Source organism: Hemibagrus wyckioides, linkage group LG05 (genome assembly GCF_019097595.1).
Source record: "Hemibagrus wyckioides isolate EC202008001 linkage group LG05, SWU_Hwy_1.0, whole genome shotgun sequence".
Lineage (NCBI taxonomy): Eukaryota > Metazoa > Chordata > Actinopteri > Siluriformes > Bagridae > Hemibagrus > Hemibagrus wyckioides.
In genome coordinates, this window is record NC_080714.1 from 11,429,416 (window position 1) to 11,454,978 (window position 25,563).

Genomic DNA, 25,563 nt, shown 5'->3' on the forward strand with positions numbered 1-25,563 from the left:
GTTAGAATGAAAGCATTACACAGCCAAATGTTACCCATTGAAGGCCAAGATCAAGATATATGTTCCAGACAACTTAAAACCATATGGATATTTTATAAGCCAGTAAAATTATTTTATGGTTAAATATTTAACTGTAATGACCAACAGGCAAGATAATTTGTGTGTGGTAGCAGTGCACTTTTACGGACTTCAGAAGCTGACCCTTTTTCACAGATTTTTCTTCAGGAGATGTGTATGAGATTTTGGGTTTTTTTTTTTTTTTTTTAAATAGTGCACATAGACCTGCCTTCAAACACAGCACTTGCCTTTAATCTCTAAATTAACCAGCAATAGAAAATGCAGACATTGTGTGTTTCTTTTTTCCTGTCAAATGTAATATCATTTAGCAGAAATGAGCCTATCCCAGTAGCCTATCCCAGGGGACTTAAGGCAGGGAACACACACATTCACACATTACAGACAATTTAGAGATGCTATTCAACCTATAGCACATGTCTTTGGACTAGGAGATGAAACCAGAGTACTAAGTGTACTAAGAGTACCCCCAAAGCGCAGGGAGAACATGCAAACTCTACACGGGCTGAAGGTGTAAATCATACATGCTGACCTCTAAGCAACTGTGCTCCCAGCAAGAGGCAAAAAAAAATAAAAAAAGAATAGAGTAATATGAATAAGAAAAAGGCAAGCATTAAAATAAACATCTAATTGGAATATAGTATTTTACAAATATACTGCTGCATGAATAGTCCTGGTTGTATGAATTGCATTAATTGCTGCAAATATGGTTTAATTTAACAATATAGCTTCTACGATTATTATTAGCAGTATATAATATAGCACTTGATCCAACAGATCCTATTTTGATTTTTTATATTGTGTGCCACCTACTCACGCACACTACTTAGTGCAGGCTGTGCGATATTAAATCAAGGTCAAGTTGTAATGTGTGTGCAGGAAGTAGGCTCTGATCTCCTCTGTGTCTAAATAAAAACCTTTTCAATGGAACTATACTATGCATTAATTAACAGTCATATTTATGTATTTAATAATGGCTCCCAAGAGACCTATTATTTAGCGCTGTGTGTATTTAGAGTCTAAAACATACATTTCGCATGACATATTGTGATTATATTTGTGATAATTGGTCAGATAGTAGTGCTGCTCCTAGTTTTCAGCAAACTCCACTAAATGTGTACAGTCAATCTACTCTCCGAATAGTGCTTACATCTGTACATACAGTTCAGTATGATCCATGATCTCATATACATCTACAGCCTAAATGTGTAGCACAAAATATGTTCCAGCCTATATGAAGTGGCTCTAATTATGATATATTGCTTTTATGGCAATTACACAAAACAATAAATACTAGCATGTGACAAAGTCAGTAAGTTTATAATGGAGTAAACAGATTACACTTTTTAACCACAGAAAAGGTAGAATATACTCATATGGATACTCAGGGATATTGCTCAACAGTTGAATTACAATACAGAATAATTTACAGAAGTGATTGCTTATATTTGATGAACAAAAATCATTTTACCAATCATTAAAAACAAAACAAAACAAAAAAACACCACCACCACTTGCACTCATGTGTGTCTGTGAAAACAGATGGCACAGCAAAAGATGGGCTACCAAATACATCTAAACAGAAGCCTGTTAAAATGGTCAACGTGTAAGGAACAGTTGAAATGTGGCTTTCTCTTTGCTTCAAAGAAATGTAGAGAGTAGTGGCAAGGGTCGTATAAAAAATAATGTTAGGAAAAAGTTTTTGCTGCTGGAGAATGTTCATTTTAATGATTGATTAATCATTGAAATCTGGGAGTAAAATGAAAAAGGTTTTGTATGGGAAAAAAGAGAACTCAGAGTTCAGAGAGAACTTTGTAAGGGTGAAACGTGTTTATGGTTTTGGACAATGTCAGTGTTAGTCTGTGTCATTAACCCAGATTTTCCACAGTTGAATATTGTATCTGATACAATCAGAGAAGATAAACATTTTAAAAGTGTGGAAGGTCTATTCAGCAGGTATTGTTGTAGACCTGGAGCTGATCACTCATTCACACTTATAAGCAAATTTGAAGTTACCCATTTAGAGAAAACCCACTTTGACACTGAGACAACGTGAAACACGCACATGAGCCAGAGCTCAGGATAAGGAGTGAATGAAGCTAATTAAGGATAGGGTAGTGGTGTAATGTGGACTGACACAAGTGAGCTTACTGTTACCACCCTGAAGATGATCATTTTCCAAAAACAGCACATCAGAAAAAGTGTAATTTTCTGTTATACCACACTAATTTACCTACCATTATGATTTTTATTTATTTATTAATGAAGGACATATCATGCTTTTTTTTGTCATTTAGACATGTAATGTTGTGAAATGTCTGTAAAAGAAAAAAAAATTGAGAAAAGGCAAAGACCACCATGCTGACGACTCTGGTGTGGCAGAAAAATGAAAAAGAGCTTTATCTTTGGGAGTTTAAATGACTTATACTTCTATTTAGTGAAAAAAAAATAAAAAAAGTGTGCTAGTGTTCCATTAGAAACAACACAACCTTTCTAAAATTCATGGAAGTATATAGTATGCCATTTGGGTTGCAGCTACTGGCAGTTACAAAACACTGACAGTGAAGAGCCTGCTAAGAAATGTATGTTAAAATAAACATCTCATCTCAAAATGAAGATTTAAATAAAGAAAAAATACCACAGATTCACCATACAAATCCTTTAGCAAGCTTTTATTATAGAAAGAACAATGCAAAACATGTTAATATAAACCTTGTGGCCAAACTACTGCCTAGGGACAAACATGGAGCTAAGAATCTAAAAAGCATGCAGGTAAACCATCAAACCCAAGAGCTCTGTATTTGTTCACTATAAGCTAGAGCTCTGCACAGCTCTGTCAAGGCACAGGTCACTAATGCGAAAACTTACGCGTAATGTGGTCAGGTAGGAACAGGGTTTCTCACATGCAGTCCTGCAAGGCCACTGCCATGTAGAGTTTTACGTTTTCCCTGCTCACAAAGGCACTTGGTTCAGCTATAGAGCTTATTAACAAGTCCTCACTGTGCTTAGTTCAGGTCAAACAAAAAACATGAAACTCTCCCGGGCCATCGGACTTGAGGCAAGGGGATGAGGAAAATACTGTTGCCTGATATAACTCATCTCTGCGCTATACAGATTGGGATAAAGGGGACGGACAGACAGACAGACAGACAGACAGACAGACAGACAGACAGACAGACATCACTTTTATTTGTCACATATACTTTAGTAAAATTTATCCTACGCATATCCCAGCTTGTTAGGAAGTTGAGGACAGAGCGCAGGGTCAGCTATGATACAGCATCCCTAGAGAAGAAAGCATTGCTTAGAGAGCAGCTTGGTGGTGAACACCTTGACTTTTTAATCAGTAACCCAGATACCTTAACCACTGAGCCACCAATCATTGTGTATGAATGCTGTCAATGATCTCCACTAGATTTGTGCACAGACTTGGTTTGGATGTGCACTACTATGATAACTTTGCTTAACCATGTGAATGACAGTCCTGATCTTAAGAATGTGGGCGGACTGCCATTCATATGCATGCAAGCAAAATCTGCTTCCACAGTCTACAGAAAAAATTAAATCACAAGCATGGCATAGCTGACATCCATAGCACAGTTTTGCGTGGAAATCCTATTATGAAAAAATCTGCTTCATCATTAAAAGATTTTTCTTTAAATGCATGACATGACCACCTATCCCCATCCTATACTGATAAATAAGATCACAAGGGCATCCTCATGCTCATCACATGTACAGTGTCATACAGTACAGGTCATTAATTTTTAAGAAGAGCTGCCAACTTCCAGCTCCTTGAACAACAGGAATTAAAAGTTTCAAAAAACAACTTTATTCCACTTGGAGACAAAAATCAAGCAATGATCCCATGAGATGAGCTGCAAATAAAAAGTGCTAATGGTAATTCTTGATCAAGTAAAAAAAAACTTGGACAAACTAATGTAGGGCAGCAAATATTTAGGGGTTTTTCTTGTGAATTGGTTACCACATTATATTGATTTATATGTTGTAAGACTACAAAATGTCCAACTGTGGTATGAACTTTGCTTGTTTTATAGGTGATCTGTACTATGGTTTTGGTGCAGATACATCAACACATTTAAAGTTGTGTCATTTTTCTACTAAACTGATCATTTATTCTGGCCTTCACGTCACTTGGACCAAAAACATAAAAACATCCTTTCATGATACACTAGACACTTTCTAGGTAAAAGATACATGATTAAAAGGTACAAAAGGTGTTCCCTTGAGAGTACCACTCCAGATACAAGCATTGTTTCTTTAGTAATTTTTTTTTCTTTGAGTGATCCAGTGTGTCAGTGTGTAAATGTGAAAGTGGAAGCCACACGTAAAAGCAGGTACTTTCCTGAGCCGTATAGCCGGCTTCATGTCATACAGGTTTAGGAAAGGAAATAGTTGCCTTTGTTTACAACAGGAAACAAAAACAATAAAACAACATATCGCTTCGATGCCGTCTTCTTGGATGTATTCTAGGACCATTAAAATGTAGGAGGATGGTTGTCACCGCACTACATATCCTGCACTGCTGACCACAGATTTCCCAAAGCCTGTAAATGTTGAATTCTAGTACAGTCGCTAGCGTTAGCACTATCAAAACAAACCGGGTAGCCTACAAAATTGGCGTGAACAGACACTCTGTCGGTAATGTAAACAATGACTTAGTGATAATAACGCGTGCTGTTTGCTCAAAATATCAGCCTCTTACCCGAGTACTGACATAATGAAAAGCATATCGTATTGAAGGATGTTTTCAAAGCAATGGCGCAGGCGCGTTATTGACAAGCGTGCAAATGGCACCTTCTTCTTTCGGTCTCATCTGCGCAAATCCTGTCGCAGCCGTGTGTTTTAATGTGTCAAATGTGTTTTCTTGATTTTGATTTTTTTTTTTTTTCCAACTCACCCGTTGAAGGTAACGTGTCTTAAGCCGGAGTCCACAGATTCAGCAGGTTTCGTGAATGTACATAGCCATATATCAGAGCACCGCGCCTGCTCTAATCCCAGAGTCGATGTGGCTTGTAGAAGGAAATGGCAGTGTTCTGAATGGATCTTTAAATGGTGCTTTTCGGTTATTCTTCTTAAACAGCTTCGCACTGATACACGTTATTGCGCGGCACGTATGTAATTGTACCGTTTCTGGACAAGTTACTACTGGATGGTGGACAGGACCACTTACCTACAGCTGGCCATAGACATCGGTTAGTGTCAGGTACGATAGTGGCAGGTTTCTGATGGAAAGCAATAGGGGCGAATCACGTTGTAGTATTATGTTGCTAAGCCCCGCCCTGTGCAAAGCAACGAATCATGAATTAGGTCAGCATCGTGTCGCGCAGGTGCGTTCACACGCAGTTCACACGCAGCTGTAGATGACCGACCGGATTGTTTTCCAGATTAGATTATCAGATGGGACATTAAAGACAATTGAGTTGATGTTTTTCTACTAAAGTAATCAGCTAGATTTTTAACAGGGTCCAAAACGATCATATTTCTCCTGTATTGGCATTTCTTCGCTGGCTTCCCATTAAATTCAGAATTTGTGTTAAAAATTCTCTCTCTCTCTCTCTCTCTCTATATATATATATATACACACACACACCTAACTTTTTTTCTGGTGTTGCTTCACAGTACTTTTTTTTTTTGACAATTTGCTGGCTACTTATTGCTCCTGTAACCAGCTTCTTCTATCTTTCTTCTTCTATTTTGCCACGTTCACAGCTTCTTTTAAAAAAGTATTTTTATTCTTTGTTTCATAGTAATTTAATGTCACATTATATGATGTTATGCACAGCATACATTTGATCAACCATTGTGTTTAAAAGTGCTTTCTAAATACAATTTGACTTCACTTGTATGGTTTGTATTGTACAAATACTCTTAAATTTAAAACTATATTCGTGTAACTAATCTCCTATATTATAGAGAGATTATAAATAAGAGCAATCCTGCAGTTAAAAAATAATTGCATTAGACTCGATATCAATTTTTAGGTACAGATAATGGACGTAAACAAACACCGAAGCACAGTCTGGCCTGTTATTTTTCAATGAAGTGTAAACAGCGACATCAGGTGGTAGAGTGCAGATAGCGCTGCACACCAACCTGACACCAGCGTTACACAAACATGAGCTCTACTTAATCTATCCACCCACGTAATCACGTAGATTAATTATATATAATCAAATAATAAAGTTAGGCATTATAGAAACCACCGGCTTTGCTTTATCACACACACACACAAAATCCACACAAAACACACTTGCCAAATCAGCATCTTTATTTTACGAATAAATGCAGTTTGCATTTTGTGCATCTATTGTCATTTATAGATCATAAAAAAGCAATTTACAAGCTCTGTAAAACAAACAAAAAAGCAGCACAGAATGATTATGAGCAAAATATATCATTTGAATAAATATATTATTTCATGCTATGAAACAAAATTCAAAAATGGCGAGTTAATGTTTACAGCATTGGCACCAGCTAGCTTTAATGTACTTCATAATTGTATAAAACAGTAGAATTTCTGAGGTTCACAGTAGGGTTTGTGAGGTTGTTAATATAGTGGATTACAGAGAGATACTTCCATGGAAAAGGCTCAAAGATCTCCAGCGTTTCCTCGATGCTAAAGCCCTGTGCTCAACCCATGGATACAGAAAGTAAAAACGGAAAAAAGGTGGGTGTTTTACAGACACCCATGAGGCAGACTGATTTTTTTGGGAACCATTGACTGAGGACTTGCTTCCCCAACCTGAAGTAAAAGTGCATGATTAATTTGAACATACAAAATGCACTGCATGTCCAAAGTGGCCATAGCTGAATACTAGTAAACCCTGAGTTGTATTTTTTTTTTTTTTGCCATATCACAGAATACATGAGAACTAGAAGCAAACAGAATTCCAAGGACTGTTTGATAGCAGAAATCCACCAATAAGACATACTTATTACTTTCAGTACGGTGTGTACAAGCTCTGATGGTCTTAATTTGATCTGCAGTCCCAGTATACGAGGATGTGGAAGATATCTTCTGGCTCTCAGGGAAGCAGCATATCCCCCCCCCCCCAGGATGCCGTTTCATTTTTGATACAGATACAGCATTGAACTGGCTGCAGTGACGTGGCAGATGGATGGAGTTCAAATGTCGACAAATGCACAAACAAAACATCCATGAGGCTCAGAAACTCGTAGCTTTCGGTTGATATATGGCCTATGAACCGTATTAAACCAAGAAGCCAAACTATGAAGCATTTCCACACAATGTATCCAAATTTTCACAAGACTCTTAGTAATAATCATTATAATCATCATCATCATCTCCATGGCTCCCTGATATCACCGATAGCACTCACATTGACACTTGATTCTTCTGTAATGTGCAACAGACTGCAGTGCCAAACTGTTTAAAAAAAGGATATTGCTTTTGCATATCACACAGTGGGGACATGTTGGAAGCAGAGAAGCAATGGAAGACTTTGTAACTAATATCAGTGTTCATAAACTACCTGAAGCAAGTCAGCTTTGATATAAGGACAAGCTGCAAATTCTTAAAGTAGTCCTATAGCTATTCCTTTGAACCCTTAATTCTGATTCATGCTCACAGCTCATAGTAACTGCCTGGCCTTTCTGCGATTTGAACACAAACAGTGAACAGTTCAAAATGAATTGATTGACACTAATCTTGTTATACTCAACCATATTTAAAATCACCATGTCCCTTATGTACATATGTATTAGTATAGAAAATCAAATACACCTGACCAGTCTAAAAGCACCATTAAAAAGGTTAAAACTCCCTAGAAGTGAAATATTTGAGGCCTTATATTTGAGTCCCATTAAAGAGGAGTAAGTTATGGTAAGCTAGTCCCCTCTATTTAGAATATCTTTTGATTACATTAAAAAAAAGAAAGTTCATCTTAAGTGCATGCCAGACAATAACATTTAAAACAAAAATAAAATATATAAACAGAAATACAGATCTCCATCTCAGTTTTTGTTATAAATGTGGTAACCACCATGCAGTACATATCTACATCTACAAGTGGTCTAGCATGCACTTCAATATTAAACTGCAGAGTGGCTGGCACAATAAAAGGATTCATTCTCACCAAAATCTAATTAAAGTTAAATTCAATAGTCGAAGGTATAATATCACTTATTTCAAGAGGTAGCTTCGCGTGTATGAAGCTGTCTGATTGTCCCTTTATGACCTGCTACAATCTCTTCCGGTCAAAACTGCATATTACATTTATTAATGCAACACCTCTGCTACTGCATTTAACTTCTTAACTCTGTAAAACTTTAACACATAGTATAACACATAAAAGCAACAGGTACAAGATTATATGCATTTATAAAGCGAGAACCCTGACAAGTGGTGTTAATAAGCATAAGTGTCAATTGCTTGATAAATACACATGACCAAAATGAACTGATTCATGCACAAACAATGTATCTGTCCTGTAACCGACTTTAGAAAAGGGGTATATCGGGTAAATTAGCATTTCTTGTGGCAAGGCACAGATTTAATCCTAATACAGATTATTCAATAAGAACTGATGTTTCAAACTTATTTGTTCTTCAAAGAAATAAAACATCCAGTCATTCCACCACTGCTATCACATGTTTATGGCTTAAGTTACATTTACCTTAACTGCAATGAAGCAGATTTGCTCCTTTGTTCATACACATTTTTAAAAAAAAGGAGAGTATGGAGAGAGGAATTAAAATAAGGAGCCAGAGAGAGAAAAAAAAAAGAAGAAGAAAAAAAACACATAAGAACTCAAAATAATTTCATGATTTCTCAATGGTTGTGGGATTTGGGTTTGCTCTTAACACTCAACTGCGCAGTGTACATAACTATCACACACATTTTTTTGGCTTGCTCTTTGGTTAGTGGCCAAGATTGCATTAACTATTAGGCAGACATACTCTAATCTCTTTAATACATGTGATCAAAAACATGTCATTTTCACCAGAACAATAGCTGTGGGCACTAGATATGAGTACATCCATCTTATGGTAGGTACATAATTGACTGTAGACCATCTGTTGTGTAGAATGTCAGCTACTCTTCATTCTCAAAATGGAAAGGGACCTTCCGATGATCACTGCTGACTGCTACAGCCATTCTGAGTACAGACATGCAACTAGCAACAATCAGTTTATACCTGCTCGCAAACCTAGGCTTTGAAACCTTTTGACAATTTTTTCACAAGAAAAACACTTAAGAAAAAGAAAAAAAAAAGGATAAAAAGCTAAATAAAACATATTTAAGGAAAAGTTAAAAGAAAACAGAACCTCCACAGGATTCTCTAAAGCACTGGTACTTTTCTCAGTGCGAAATCTCACCTTACATAACAAGCCTTTTTAAGACAAAGGGTTTGACAGTTTCCTTGAAAGTACTCACAACATAAAACATAGAAATATGAAGCCAAACTGATTTAAATAAACTAACAGTGTCTATAAAATAATGGAAAAAAGAAAAGAAAAAGAAAGCACCATTAGTACATTAACCATAAAACCATCTGCTTTGGTCTAAGGAAGAAAATGCTGTATGTTATCTATAAAATGAGGAAAAACATTACAATACTGTAGACACAGGCTAATGACGAATAATTTCAAATTAAGTGCTATGATTTTCAGTAAGGGGGTTTCGATAGTAAATGCGAAATGCCTAGCATAAGTGGTATGTGTTAAAGAGGCCATGCCAGCCCTGGGGCAATCTGCACAAGTGTCTTGCAGGGCAAAGAGCACTCAACGTTTACAGTGACTGAATTATTAACACAAATTTTGAAGAGTATAAATAGAGCATTGTGAGTCAACGTTTTCCAAACTACTTGGAAAAATATATCCACAGATTGTCAGAGGTAAACCTTTTCAGCTAACTTATAATGGAAGTGTGAAGTAGACTGGAGACCACAGAGATTAGAACAAACACCATTATCTAATGTCGGTCAGTGAAGAAAGAAAATCTTACAGTCATCCAGATTACATAAAATTTGCCATACATAAAAGTTTCATTCTTGGGGATGAAAACTTGTGTGCCTTCAAAGACAACAAGGTTTAATCTAAAGGCTAAGAAGTTCATTTTTCAGTAGATTTAAAAAATACTGTCAGAACTTTGAACAGTACAACTGTTTATACTTCTTTTTGGCCTGAATAGATAAGATTACTATGATTTCCCCAACAGTAGGTTTTAGAGTTAATTTCCAGAGTCATATTTTATGGCTAATAGCGCAGCAGCATTCTTCTCACTGTTAGACAAACACGCTCCTAGAATCAATTCCATATCTACAAGCTTTACATTTTTAAACACTCTAAGCTCAAATAATCCTTTCATGTTTAAAAATATAAAAATGAATGACTGTATATAGAGTATCATCGACGTTTTCTTGCAGACAGTGCTTATATTCTTGTTTTAAGATGAGAAACTTATTGACCCAATTCTGACAGGCACAGTTATTTTGAGCTTAAGAATATATAATCCCTTTTAGTGCCTGATATTCCTGCTTTTGTGTGTGTGTAAAATGATATTGCACTGCTGATGATGATTTAAGAAGCAGTGATCTTGGGATTAGTACTTAATCAAATTTCTAAGGAGTTTGAGTGCCAACTCTGTAAAAGGAAATTTCAACAAATTCGTAAAAAAAAATTTTTTGGTAATTTCTTCACAAATATAGAAGCTAAGATTATACCGACAGAATTGAAATTGACACTTCCTCTAAATATTTCTGATGTTGAATAAATTAAAGGAAGCTTTAAGGGCAACAAAAGACATTCATCCCCAAGCTGGCTGATGTGGCTCACCAGAGCTGTGTATAGCAACACACTATCTATTAGCTTGTACTGACACTCATCTTACACTAATCTAATCTAAAAATGCATTCAATGCTTGTTTAGTGTTGAGGAGTTTCGGCATGATTTTCAGTACTGAGATTATAACTGTGCTGCTCAGAGAGGTTTCTGAGCATTAGGATTTTTTACAGTGGAAGCTCTGGCCCAGCACAAGTTGTTGTTAGAAAACCAACAACAAACAAATATTGCAACAGTAAAACTCAAATCAACATTAGCTCTTCTGATTTGTTGTATTTTTTTTTTTTTTTTAAATATAATGACTTCCTTGTATTAAAATCTCTAAAAATCTAGAGGAAATATGTTTTCTTGCATTATAAATAATCAGTTATGTCAGTTATGTGTATATTTTTGCTGTTGATGTAAATACCTATACAAGTCATAATATCGGTTTGTTTAATTCCCCATCCTTAATGCTGCACAGAGCAGGTAGACTATAAATCAACTTAACCCTAACCACCCAAAAAGCACCTCTCTCTAAAACATATAGCATTTTTAACAAATCTAATAAAAGCAGTTAGGATTTCATACAGACTCAAAGAAAGTTCACTGTAGTACCAAGGTTTTGTGTAGTGGAAATGTGTTGTGCCAATATTGCTATGTAAAAGCAACTGAAACCTTTAAAACAAGATGCATCTTGACTTCCTTTCAGGTTCTGGACTGAGGAAGAACCCGATTGAAGCTAAATAAACTGACAATACTGTCTTATTTTGAGTATGTTACATTGTATGATGAGGTATTGAACAGATGTGTCACAGAGCTTTTGCACTGGTAGGTAAAACCAATCCTTGTGAGTTATTGGCCTACTTAAGGCCAAATGTGCAAAAACAGGTCAGGTAAAAGCATGATATGACAAGCATCTTATCTGAGCTTTCACATTATTCATTATTGCAACATGCCTATATTACTCTACGCTTAAAAACATGGAAATATTTATCTATAAAAAAACATTTAAAAAAACTCTTTAAAGGCCTTAATTATTGAGATATCCCACTCAATCCTTCTCCCTGACTACAATTCCCCTCACCTTTTGAAAAACTTGCTTATTAAGAATGCGTTATCTCTTCTTAAACCAGATCACAAAAATGCACAAATAGAAAATGTGCAAGGCAGGTTCAACACCTACTTCTCTACAAACGGTCAAACTTTAAAGGCTGCACATCGCAGAATGAAACTCACTATTATCTCAATTACTTAATAATCACATCTGGACCCAGGCGGTTCTTCAGCAGTGCCCTTTACACTCTCCTCGCTTGCGATTTTTGCAGACCCATCTTCGTTATATGCATCATTGTAGACGTTCTCGGAGACCTCCACTGGTGCCCCTCTTTGGCCATCTGCTGCGTCTCCTTGTGGGCCTGTGTGGTTGTTCATCTCAACGCCGGAACCCATGTGCTTCTTACGCAAGTGCTGGTTGAGGGTGCCCTGAAAAGGGAAGCACTTGCCACAAATCTGGCAGTGGAAGGGTTTATTGTCTGTGTGACCACGGATGTGATACTCTAGTTGGTCTTTGCGAGTGTACTTCTTGCCACAGTACTTGCAGACAAATGGAGTAATGCCCATGTGCAAACGCATGTGGCGGTCCAGGCTGCCTTTCTGGTTGAAGGACTTGCCACAGTAGACACACACAAGGCGCTCGTTGAAGGGATACCAGTGGCCACGCAGACCTCGTTCCCTGACGTCATTCTCAAAAACAACTCCAGATGCTATTCCCTCTCCATCCTCTGTGCCTGGCTTAAGCTGAGGAAGAACATCAGCTGGGACTGGCATACTGCGCTTAGGTCTGGTGCGGCCACCTCGAAGCCCGCTGAGAATCGACTGAGAGGGACTGGATGGACTGATACCTACAAAGCAAGATGAAGAGAGTGTCGAATAGGTGTACTGAGCAGGGGATGGCACTGGCCCATAAGGTCCTACAGTCACAGCTAAAACTTGCTCACCATCCACCAGTTCTGTGTGGTAGCTATCATCGCCCGCTGACGAGCTGTCTGAGTAGGTGGGCCGCTCTGTTTTTTCCAGCTTGATTTGAATGTCGGTGACTTGCCCATTCTTCTCAATCAAGTCCACGTGATCAGGCTCTGCTTCCATTGATGCCTCCTGCTCTGAAGCACAATCACTTCCTCGATCCGATTGCCCTTCCTCTGTTAAGTGTGCAAGCCCTTTTCCACCTCCACTTGCCTCTACTCGATGGCTTTTCCTAGGGTAATAAGGTGGGGAAATCTGGGTAGGATTCAAAAAAATGCCCACATCTTTTGCACCATTGTGTCCAGCTCTAGAATCAAGGTCTTCTTCAGCTTCTGCCCGGCCAGAAACCACAGGCAGACTAATCTTTGAGTGGAGGCCCTCCAGGATCTGTGTACACTTGTCAATGACAGCCTGCATTTGCAGGAAGCTGGCAGCAGTGAGGAAACTTACAACATCACGCAGATGTAGCTCCATGTGTCCCGTATAGCAAAAGGTTAATAGCTGCTCAAACACTGCGGGGTTCTTGATCACTGAGATGGAGAGCCCACTCATGGTGCCTAGAGATGAATGGTCACGGAAATATGGTGAACTGGCAGCCAGCACAGCTTTGTGTGCCTGGAATGGTCGGCCCTGGATGTGCACAATAATATCGCAGAGCTTACCCTGGAGCCGCAGCTCATTGAGCTGCTTAAGGACAGTATTGCTGAACTCTGGCACATCAAACTCTATGAAGCTGCTGTCGTCCTCCATGACTCCACTGACGTTTCACCTGGTTGCCAGAAAACCTACAAGGAGACAGAAAATACATTTGATTACATTATTTACATAATTCCAAAAAAAAAAAAAAAAAAAAGGAAATACAACTTGGAAAATGTGTCCACACAATAAAGACATTTAAAAATAAAAGATCACTAGGACAAAAACAATTCTATTTCCTGGTGTTGGGTATTAATCCCATTGGTAAGATGTTAAGACTTAATCTGTCTGAGGTAAAACGTCAAAATCTACTGTGGCAAAGGTTTCTTCTTTTGCCGAGAAGGCTATTAAGAGTATAATGAATTTTAGATGAACATTGAAGGGATTGCTTTACGATGTCTTATGAGGTTGTTTGACAGTAAGATATAGGCTAGATCTTTTTAAATGACATGTTGTGGCTAAAATACAACAAATGCATGTGTGCTGTGTTATTCTAATTTAAGGGGTTGGAATTATGCACTTCATTGTTCTCAGATAAGTGTATTTATTTCTTTAAATACATAAATATAAAATACTGTTATTGTTCCATCTAAGATAATACTCCTCATTTACACACTAGACAGTAAACAGTGCATAGTGTATAGTTATATAAATGGAGTGCTACATAGATGGCTGGAAAAGTTAGGGTAGGATAGTACCTCTGGAGTTTCATCACAGAGTTCTTTGCTCACCCCGCTTTGTAAAGCGTTTCTGCCTTGTTTGTTCAGTTTGGCTGGGAGATTAGCTGTAGAAACCTCTACCTGGTGTTCTTTGAGACATTTAAAATCTGAATAATTTCTCCTTCCCCAGACCTGTGCCTTAACACAGTTTTGTGTTAAAATTCCTTTAACTTTATGACCTGTTTTGATGACATGCTCTCTCAGAAATGGGGCTTTCAGAAGACAGAGGTGTGCTTTTCCAAACCATGCTCAAGCAACTGAATTTACCACAGATTATCTGTATCAAATTTAAAATAATTTAAAACTAGTACCATAACTTTTTTGGTACTAGTTTGTACTGTACAATCTTGAAATGTTATAAAGTTTGTCATTGTAGTAGTTTTGCTGCACTGATTAGAAAAAAAAAAACAAACCGAAAAATAACTTAAAAAAATAATTTAGAACCAACCCTGACAGGCAAATGTTAGTGTGTAGTAGAATACAGAGCAACGCATGCCAATGCAGATTATGTATATTACAGGAGAGTAAATAAAACCATTCCATGACTGTCAAGCAGCAGGTAGACCTTGCAAAAATGATTATTTACTCTGTGATGACAGATACACCTTAGTAAATATAGTAAGCACTATAAAAGACTACACAGTGCTTTAAAATTGTGACCAAATAAGGATCTGTGGCACTCTTTTCACTGAGGGAAGCATTAATATTTATTGGCTTGAGTAAAAAGTCAACCATCAAACCTAAAGCAATTTGGAACAAATAGGAACAAACAGAGAACACAGCAGCAAGCAAAAGTCAACAGCTAAACTTTTGCTATATGTTTAGACACCAAGCAGTGACAAACAGTAATGTTTATTGATAAGTAACACATTCACAGAAGTAAAAATAGAAACCAATCAGGGTCATATCTAGAGATACGTTTGCGTTATTATTAGCAGACACTTACCTGGTAGCAAACTCTAGCTTTCTAAGGTACCTAAACAACCAACAAGTCAACAAATAATAGTTGCCGTAATTTCATAAAGTTAGTAGTCATGGGCTACTGTAATCGGTCAATTGTTAAAACTGGAAGAAGCTCTGACTGTGCATGTGTGACACAAATGGACAAAATGGACTACAGTTGAAAATAGATGCCCTATAGTGGCAGGCTCCAACTAAACCATACCCACTGGACAAACCACTGTTACTTCAACAGCTATTAGTTGTTCAAAGGACTTCTTTGTGCATATCCAGTCAATTGTGGAGCACATTCAAATCAACAGTAGGAGATACGTTATGAACAGTGAGACTGCAATCACTATATAGCAGTGTGATTAAAAAATGTTGTCTATATTGTTTGGTGCTTGGATGATCTTTCAGGCCAGGAACTAACCTACTTTTACAAGTTGTGTAGACTTCTGAAAAACAAAACACAACGTCACAGCTGGAGTGTGGAAGCGAAGCGAAGCGAAAAAATTGGATACTGACTAGCAACTCTTGGATATGTAGCACACATTTTATATCTGGTAAGTAAGCAACATTATTAAAATCACAATTTTTAACATTTCTATAGATATTTAATTACTATACGTTTAATGATCTTACCCATGGATGCTGGCATGTTGTTAAACCACAAAGAAAGTACAAGCAGTGAATGTATAAATTTACATCCACTAACATTCAGAAACAATGCAAAATATTTACTGTTAGTTCATAAACATTTACTAATTTTAAGAACCTTTTTGTACAGTGTTACAAGGCTAATACAAGTACAATTTCAACTAATAGCTGGTCATCTCAGCAAAGAACCATGCAGAGCACATTCCTGAGACTGTTAGACTTGCACCAACTTCACCAAACACAAGACAAATGCTGTCTACTTTACAAACAAATATTCCGAATTTTTTCGCTAAGAAAATAACTAAGCATCCAGGCTACAATAAGCTTTCATTTTGTTTTGACATGTCTGTTTTTTAAAAAAGGTTAGTTATTACTTCCATGAAATGGTTTACTGAACACACAGAAAATGTCATGTAAGGCATGGGGGTTGCACAATGCATCATTAATTTTGACTAGTCAATCATCAATTTAAAAATATGTAGCTAACTAAAATATGACTAGTTCTGCATTAGAAAAGACCATTACACCCAAAACCTGGTTAAGGACATTAATGCACAGGCAACAATTACATTTTAAGCCTCGCTACACTTGTGACCTGACGACAGACTCGGTGACTGGCCTTCCTTGAATGGAGGATAAAACCCGAAAATCAAATCATTGAAAATATGGACTTAACCCTAATAAATACAAAATTGTAGCTGTTAGTGAATTTCTGTAGTATAGGGTGATGGATATGTTACTTTGTGTGGGTCAGTTTTGAGATTTGGTTCTCGTTTTCAATCTTATCATTGTTTTTCTCTCATTGATTTTTTCTTAATATTAAGGTTTATGTGAACATGGATTTTTTTTCCCCCTGAAACATAATTCACATTTCTACTTGGCCCCAAATGAACTGTAAGAAGATATACTGCATTTGGCCCATTTCACAGTGATTTGGTAGGGACTTGGATACAGAACAGAATTCACACTCTATCCAAGTTTCAGAAAGAATGTGTACTTTTTAGTCCAATCCACCGCTGATATCATTTGTTTGTGAAAGATCCTCAGGGCATAAGGATGTGCATTTACAATGCAAGCCAAAACCTAATCAAATACAGCCATTTAACACTCCACGTTACTCTATGGACAGTGGAATATGTATGTAACTTATTAAAATGTGGGTCAAGCAGTTAAAAAGTAGAACCTTCTTAGAATATTTAAATGCTCACAACTCTCTCCTGAGCCTGCTTTGTAGCTCCCTAGTTATCATGTGCACTAAAAGCCTCAACAATGTGAGAACATGCCAACTTGTAGTTTCACCACCAGGTGGCTTGTAAAGTCACCTGTACCGCTGCCTACATATCCAACCTTTTTTTGTTGTTGTTTAACTTATGGATAGCATGTGGCACTGTTTTATTTAAACTGAAATAAATAACCAAGAAAGAAGCATTCATTTTCCATATACTCCATTACACTGTCTTAATTTTATATAAGTTGAATATTACAGCATGAGGCAAAATGGAGGCTGCCGCCTACACCATGTGTACTGTCTTGTCAAGTTGCCAGAGAATGTAAGTGGTTTGGTGGACTCAAGGGGCAAATTTCCTTGGCTAAGCTCCAGAAGGCTGTACTCACAATTTTACAGCCCTGGATTCTGTCCTTTAGCAATTGTTAAAGATAAAGTTTGAACTACACAAAATATATTTAATCTCATATTATTACCTATAACTAGTATAAAATTATATAATATAAAATATACTTATTCTTATATTAATACTTATATCAATCTTCTTCATCACTATGCTGCGTGTACACTTCATTGTTCTAGCTTGAACATTTGCTTGAGTCAACATTAACCCAGTTTCCAATGTGGAATTAATAATAGTGTTTGAATTTGATCCCAAGTTTCCTGGTCCTTTTGGGCTGGAACAAAGTTTAACCAAGAACTCAATCCCCAGGATGAGCCCTTCCCAGGCTTACTTCCAAACCCTTGTGCTTACAGAACATGAGAGGTTACAACAGATACCTAATGATTATTTTGTTTATGCTTTCTAATTCTGGTGATGAACTCTACCTTGATATCTCACAATGTATTTATATCAAGTGTTCATGTGGGATGTTTTTGCTTATATTCACTGCACAGTTATTTAATCACATTCAAGAGCTTATGATATGTTTTGATAGCTTAGACACAATTTATATGATGTTACTATATGCCATTATATTAGGAATACTGTTAAAAAAAACAACTACGCATTAGCTTACCAAATGTGATCCATCCTGAAGTTTCTTTTTCATTTTTACAGTTTAAGAGTAGAAAAAACAGTGGTGAAGTGATGGAGAATGGAGCAATGGCAAAGAACATAGAATGTTAAAGCAAAGGCGCCCTAAACTGGACAGATTCCTGGAACGATAAGACTGAACTCAGTACAAAAGAGTGCAATTCAGCACTACACCCTAGAACTCCATGGCCTCTGGTACATGGAAGTGTGTGGGAAGATACCACTCATCTGATACCAATCACTGCTGTAGAAATATCACAGTAGTTTTCTCTACAGTTTAGTTTTATATTTTCTATAATGTAGAATTATGCTCATTAACTAATGGGTTCAATAACATCTTTTGAACCTACGTAAAACAGCACAATAAGATGGCATGGCCTGTAATTCAGTTATTAGGCTATAAAATTTTCAATAAGCCTGCATACCTTATATATGCTTTGGGGTTTCTGCAATTTTAACTCACTCTCTGCTGTTATGCATGGAATTCTTATTGGTTCTTCAGCAGACAATTTTATTTAGATACTATAGACCTGAAATCTTCTGCAGTAATTATAAAGCCCCAATGCTTGTAACAATTCAGCTCCCAAACAAAAGGTACAGATTTTGGTATGTGGTTATTCTAGTTTCTATTCTAGTTTCAAAAAGTTCTGCATCACAATGTGGTGGCACTTTTAGACAGCCACTCAAAGATTATTACCCACCCCTGTATGAGGCATGTTTCTTAAATTTCAATTATCAAATGTCAGATAACTGTACTCCCTGCAGTACATCAATAAATCTATCGAATTTCCTATGCTTGCACATGAAAATCAGTGTAAAAGCTCTTAAAACAAAAGTACCTGATTGCCAGCTGGTGGGTCACTGACCTGCTACATGCCTACAAAATTACTTACTATCCTTACTTACCATATGGCTAAAATACCTGAATGCCAGTCATCTATCACATATGACTACTTCCTCCTAGACAACACTTGGGGTGTTTTGACTCTAGGTCCAAATCACCGGTTTGCATTCATATAGAGTACCATGGCTCAAATGCGCAATTCCATGTTAGCTTTATGCTGTATATGACAAATCTATCCATTTGTTGCTTTTATCTTCCTGTGGTACCCATAGCAGGAGCAGGAATAATAGCAGACAGGAAGATTTTGTTGGTAGGTTAACACAAAGGTGAGATAATTACAATTCTATGATGGCAATATTGCATAAGCAAGTTATACTGAATATCAGCACAGCTGTGATTTGTTCCAGGGGTCCACGGTGAAAAGACAGAATAAAAGGATATCTAAGTATCCATAGTGGACAAGCCTGAGGATCAGTGTGATGTAGCGAGGGCATATTAAAGCGCACACACACACACACAAGGTCCCTTGAGAAAGACAAAAGCAAACTAGAAAACTTCACAAGTTTTCATCAACACCACTCTAGTGATCCTGAACTCCTCACATTTGTAGATGGTTACATATTCCCTTTTGTCCAAACATTTTATTTCAATCAAAATTAAATAACATTTTCATGGGATTAATATATGTTTTAATTTGTGTTTGAAAATGTGAGAAAAATTGAGAGTGACATCAACGGTTAAACCATTCTTATCTAAAAACATTATCTCACTATATTTTCGCAAAAATATTTGTAATCCATATAAATCACATCACAAATCATGATGTGTCCAGTTTTGGGAAGTGGAGAGCTTATAAATTGCTAAAGCTTTTGTATAAAATGTTTCTCAAGTCACCCTCCTGCTTCTGTTTTACAATGAAGTTGAGGTGTTCAAATTAAGCGCTTTGGACAAAAAATCTGAATCAAATCATTCCCCTGGCACATACAAGCAATATTAATTTATCACTGGAGTGTTTCAGTCATAAAGAGAGCCAGTGGAAATGTATTTTGTTTTTCTGTCAGCTCATAAATGAACAAATCATGGCTTGAAATGCAAGGGGTGGGGGGCTTGCACTCCTGAGTTGCGCAGACGAAGAGTTCAAAACCTGATGATGCCTCAGTGTCTAAGGCCAGGAGCCAAGAGAACCAAATTACCAATGTTCCCTGTGTGGGAGGGATGGAATACTCTGTTTCTTCTGTTAATTATAGTAAAACTAGCCAATCGTGGTCATCTGTAAGCTACCAGAATATGTAGAAGAGGACAGTGTGTTTCTTCGAGTATGTTACACTACCCTGTAGTGCAGCATGAGCAGCAGCTAGCAGGCTTTACATGTCTCAGAGGAAGTACGTGTTAGCCTACACCCTCCACATTTGGTAGCTATCATATGATAGGAAAGAGCTGGCTGATGGGTGGTGGCCAAAATGAGGGAAAGGGAGGAAAAGATCTACTTCATAACAGTAATAATTAATTGTGGTTAAAAAACGGTTATTTCGTTAAGCCAGATTAAAGTTGTTCTGTGGTGTTGTTAGCTGATTTTTATGAAGCAAATAGATTTGTTATTGCATACTTTTTTTTAGATTTAATATATTAACATATATTAACATATTAAATAGCAAAAATGAATAGTAGTAAAGGAAAAATTGAACTGTTAATAAATGAATGAATAAATGAATTATCAACATAATTGTTAGTTGCAGTTCTAATTTAAATGACAGTCATGAAAATATCTTTAGCGGCCGTCCCGCTAGTGAAAAGATGCGGCTTCCACCACCCTGGAGATGTCAGTTTCATACAAGCATCATACTCGAGACTGGCACACGTGCCACAACCATCACAGGCACATTATTAGTGTGGCTAACAATGTCAAGACACAAACACAACACCTTCGCTTACAAAATCTTCCAGGACAGGTTAAACTTCCAGCAAAACAAAAGTATTGTGTTTCCACTTACTGCTGATATCACCTGTTTGATGGTCTCTGTTACAGATCAGCAGATAGCAAGACTGTCGACCAAAAAACAGCTTGAACGGCTCGTTGTAAAGAGAAAATGCAGCCATAAAAACTCAGCGCTTACCAGATGCAAAGCAATAAGGCCTACTCAGGCACATGGTTTAATTGGCTTGGATCCATCTGTTCCAACAAGCCCTGCAGGGGAAAACACTTATATACTGGGTACACCATAATGCTCCTACCTATAGGATCTATATGGAAAGAGGAGCAAGCAAAAAAGAAAATTAAAAATCTTAAGCTATATTGGAAAAGCCCATTCCAGAGAGTTGAATTAATTCTTGGCTATAAGGATACTTTATTCTTTCCAGCTATATATCCTAAACTTTAATAAGCATTTAATTTAACTTCATACACCAAGAGATTTGTAAGTTATAAAATACACAAAACCTGTTAAGGACAGTCAACCTGTGTGAACCCTGAGAGAATTCAGGAGCACTGCATGACCTGATATTGCCCAATAGCAACTGTTCTTTGCCCAGTGCTTTCTGCTGGTACGAAGCAGCAAACGGACTTCACTTTTTATCCAGCGAGTCTGTCGTTTCCCCCGTCGTGGGGAATGCTAGTCGTGATCACAGAATGCTAGATGATAATGTCAGATTGAATTCACCAGCTAACAAATCTAATGACATCAAACGAATTAAATGGGCGTTTTCCAGACATTTCACAGACAGATGTGCAAAACATTCACAACCAGAACTGAAAAACACAGAGCAAAATCATTCCACAGCATAATAAGAAGTCACAGAAGTGAACTAGGCTTAAGGTCTGAATAATATTAAAAATGATTATCGAATTTGTAGAATGTAGCATAAATTAAACATGACCAGGATGAACATCGGGTTCAGCACTACATGAAGTACATGGCTGAAACTAACCTAACTAAAAAAAGAAAAACACAGAAATTTCAAAGACATGAGGGGAAAAAATGCAAGCCAGTAAGAACTGGATTAGGAAATAAGGAAGTTGTACAGAAGTATTTTTTTACTCCCAGATTCATGCTAGTAGACGTTACTTGATTTGTAATTAGTAAACTTCAACCACTGTGCAGCCTTAAACTTCTCACTATATTGCTGTCATGTAGCAGTTATCAAAGTGATAAAGTTTTTCGCTAGCTAGCAGATTTCTTAGTTCTGACCACTCCTGAGACATGCACCGTTCAACTAAACTAATAAATAATCTGGACCCCTTATTGTTTTTCTAACTACTCACTGCAACAATTTATTAAAAATTACCAGCAGCTTGCAAAAACGAAAAACCGATAAAGCCGACAGTGATTTCAAGCAAACATGGCATGTCAAGTTGACTAGCTAAGTTAGCTAGCTAATCTGGTTAGAGAAATTTGCTTGATTGTTTTGTTTTGTTGGTTTTTTTCGAGGGTGTCAACTTTGACAGCCTGTGGTAGGGTATCATTATACGCCGAAGCAGCTAGTAACTCGGTGAGTTAGGGCTATCGGTTAGCATCCGAACAGCTAACATTTTTTTAAAAAAATACTTCCAGCAAAACTTAGCTAGTTAGAGCGTTAGCTAAACGGCTATGGAAAGCTAGCATGAAAGCTAGGTCGCCAGATAACCATTTGTAACTAGAGACAGACTAAATCAGTCGCACTAACAATGAATTGTTCTGATTAAAAAATATACCCAGGAAAACATAATGTCCTCATTACCGTTGTGGCTTTAAATGCTGTCCATTCCCCCGGAGCGCCACTCTTTAGCTCCAGTCTACCCTCCTCCTCCTCCTCCACCTCCGTCACCAGCTGCTGCTGCTGTTGTCACTACCCAATCTCCGTCTTCCACTCGATTGTCAATGCGCGTGCGCGAAACTTTCACGCATGCGCACTAGAGAGCCGGTAGGCATGACTGGTAGGCGGAGACCTTGCCAATGATTGGCCAATGTAAAAAAAAAAACCGTCATAAGCAGTGTTTATTGGTTGAAGCAACAAATAATTGACAGGCTCCCCAACCATTTTGCCGTTTGCTTATTGGTGTCGGATTGGCAGCAATCCCTTAATTCTATAATTCTATAAAATTCTATAATGCACTACAGTGGGATTTGTTTGTAAACAGTAGTTTAATTCCTTTGAACTGACCGGAAGTGATGTTTTCTACTTTAGCGTGTTGCGGACTTTCACGGATCAACGTTTCCTAAGTGATGAATTTACAGAATACGAAAACGTTTCTGCTAAGTGACTTATTTGTAATATAAAGGTCAGGGAGTTGGCTAAAATTTACACCCGTAAACTATAGACGTTGGTAGGTTATATAAGTCAGGTTTGTTTCAGATGGTAAGAATACAGACAACTGGTCAATACAGAACAACTCATCAATAAATGATAGTTCCCTCTGAGAGGTCATTACTAAGTTAATGCATTACCAACTCAGGATTGTGTATTATTAAAAGTGCACAGTTAATGTATTGATTCGTTCAATATTCATGATTATTACTATGAGTAACTATGATTTCTAATTTATATAAATGTGATATACTATACGTTATTAATACAGAACGGGGATCAGAGCTGCACTGACTTTTGAAATCCGAAGATGGCGCTCTTTCTCCTTCGGTTGATCTCTTTATGTTCTGCGTGTACGAGTTCGTTCATTGCAAATACTTTAAGTATTTATACCATCTAGTTCGCTTGCAAAATAAATAAATAAAAAACAACACCAGTTTCATTGCTGGACATAATTGGTAAGAAATAAGACATTCTTTTGTTATTTCTTATTTTTATTTTTACAGCTAAATGATTTAATTATTATTTCATTAGATCAATACAGCTGTGAGTGTCAGTATCAGACATGTATTTTAAGATTTGGTCTGAAAGAAAAAAATTCTAATACTTGTAATTCTAATCTAATGAATTTACTAATAAAACAAAATGAAAATTGAATATGGCCAATTGTGTATAAACAGTGATGATTGGAGCCATAGAGATCATTAGATGGAAGAATAAATGCTATTCCTGATGAAGGATATGGGATAGAAACCAGCAAGCAGGCTTCAAACTGTTTGGGCCCTGTTTGGAATCAATTATTTTTTTCTTTTTTTTCTTCTTTTACATACAAATCCATGCATAATGTCTGTTAGATGATGAATGCCGTATGCAAACCAAGCACTTGTTTTGATGTTGTGCTGTAAGAAGGAATGCTGTTTCAGTGATGATTTCCTGATGTAACTAAAAAAAAAAGAACAGAAAAATGCTCTTCTATCAGTTTAGTTGTTGTAATACGTCAGATGGTTTTTTTTTTTAGTTTAAAGATGCTCCAGATTAGATGCATAATATCTATATACAATTCTTGTATCTATTTTGTATCTGATTTTAATTAAGTGTTTTTAATAAATCTTCTAAATATAGTTTTAATTAAACTTTTATACATTTGTTTGTTTTAAAATAATCATTTAATGAATCACTTTTTCTTTCTACCACACTGAAAAATGTAGACCACAGTCACACTTTTCATTATGGCCTGAGATCAAAACAGTTTTACGGCACATGGAGCAGTAGAGGGCATCGTAAACTCAATTATTCCAACAAGTCAGCAAGTCTACTCTGAATTCTGAGAATAATTGTGGTTTTATTTTTTTAATCACATTTGTTTGAAATCAGCTCTTTTCTGACAAAAGGGTTTTATCACAAATAAGTATCTTATAAGTCCTTTCAAAAAATTGGTTTTTAAAATTCTAAAAAAAATAATAATAATAATAAATAAGAATAAATAAACTAAAAAACCTAAGCTTTAAAATATCTTTTAGAAATGACAATGGATTTCTTATAATAATGTTTTCCTATAATAAAGCTGTACAGTTATAAACTGGCATACAAATATTATATTATATTATATTATATTATATTATATTATATTATATTATATTATATTATATTATATTATATTATATTATATTATATTATATTATATTATATTATATTAATTTTCAGCATTTTTTATATCCCCAAGGAACTACATGCAAAATGTCTGTTATTTTGTAGAATTATTATTTCCTTCATTCTCTTGTGATTGTGAGGATATAACATGTGTAAAGACAAAAAGTGCAAGTAACTGGCAGGTAACAGGGTTGTTAATATATACAAAGTGTCGACAGTTACTGCACAGTATTGTATAATATTGTATTGTAGAGGCTATAATAAAAAAGGAATTTCTGATTCATATTTGGGATTAAATAAAGTGGTCAAACCTTTAAGATATGAGTCTGTTTAAGTAAAATTTGCACAACCCTCATCAGAAAGAGAATAGCATATATATAATGTACATTAAAGGTAAAGTTAAACATTTCTTTAGACTTAAACATGAAAAGAACTCTTTTGTACTGTAAGAATAAAATGTAAGAATGTAATACAAAGCTGTTCTTCCATGATTTTTTGTGGATATATACTTACTAAAATAGTTAAATAAATAAATACAATAAGATATGATTATATATATATATTATATATACAGGGATTGCTTTGGATAGTACCAGTTAACAGACCA

General features: G+C 36.4%; 2 protein-coding genes across 3 annotated transcripts in view; both read right to left on the minus strand.

The window, feature by feature from the left end:
* ralgps1 (Ral GEF with PH domain and SH3 binding motif 1) overlaps positions 1 to 5,319 on the minus strand; it is a 106,404-nt gene extending 101,085 nt beyond the window's left edge. For both annotated transcript variants that reach the window (XM_058388667.1, XM_058388668.1), the window contains exon 1: positions 4,997 to 5,319. The gene's annotated coding sequence lies outside the window, so the exon portion shown is untranslated. The remainder of the gene's footprint in view (positions 1 to 4,996) is intronic.
* Positions 5,320 to 6,349: 1,030 nt separating this feature from the next.
* zbtb34 (zinc finger and BTB domain containing 34) lies at positions 6,350 to 22,873 on the minus strand. The gene is made up of 2 exons (XM_058389566.1): positions 22,740 to 22,873; positions 6,350 to 13,691 (listed from the first exon to the last, which is right to left on the minus strand). Exon 2 carries the CDS (start codon positions 13,654 to 13,656, stop codon positions 12,136 to 12,138), a length of 1,521 nt encoding a protein of 506 aa, XP_058245549.1. The 5' UTR covers positions 13,657 to 13,691; positions 22,740 to 22,873; the 3' UTR covers positions 6,350 to 12,135.
* Between the last annotated feature and the right edge of the window lie 2,690 nt (positions 22,874 to 25,563).

What these genes read in the sequence shown, in the direction of transcription:
- zbtb34 (XM_058389566.1), bottom strand. Translation starts at nt 13,656, where the DNA reads ATGGAGGACGACAGCAGCTTCATAGAGTTTGATGTGCCAGAGTTCAGC.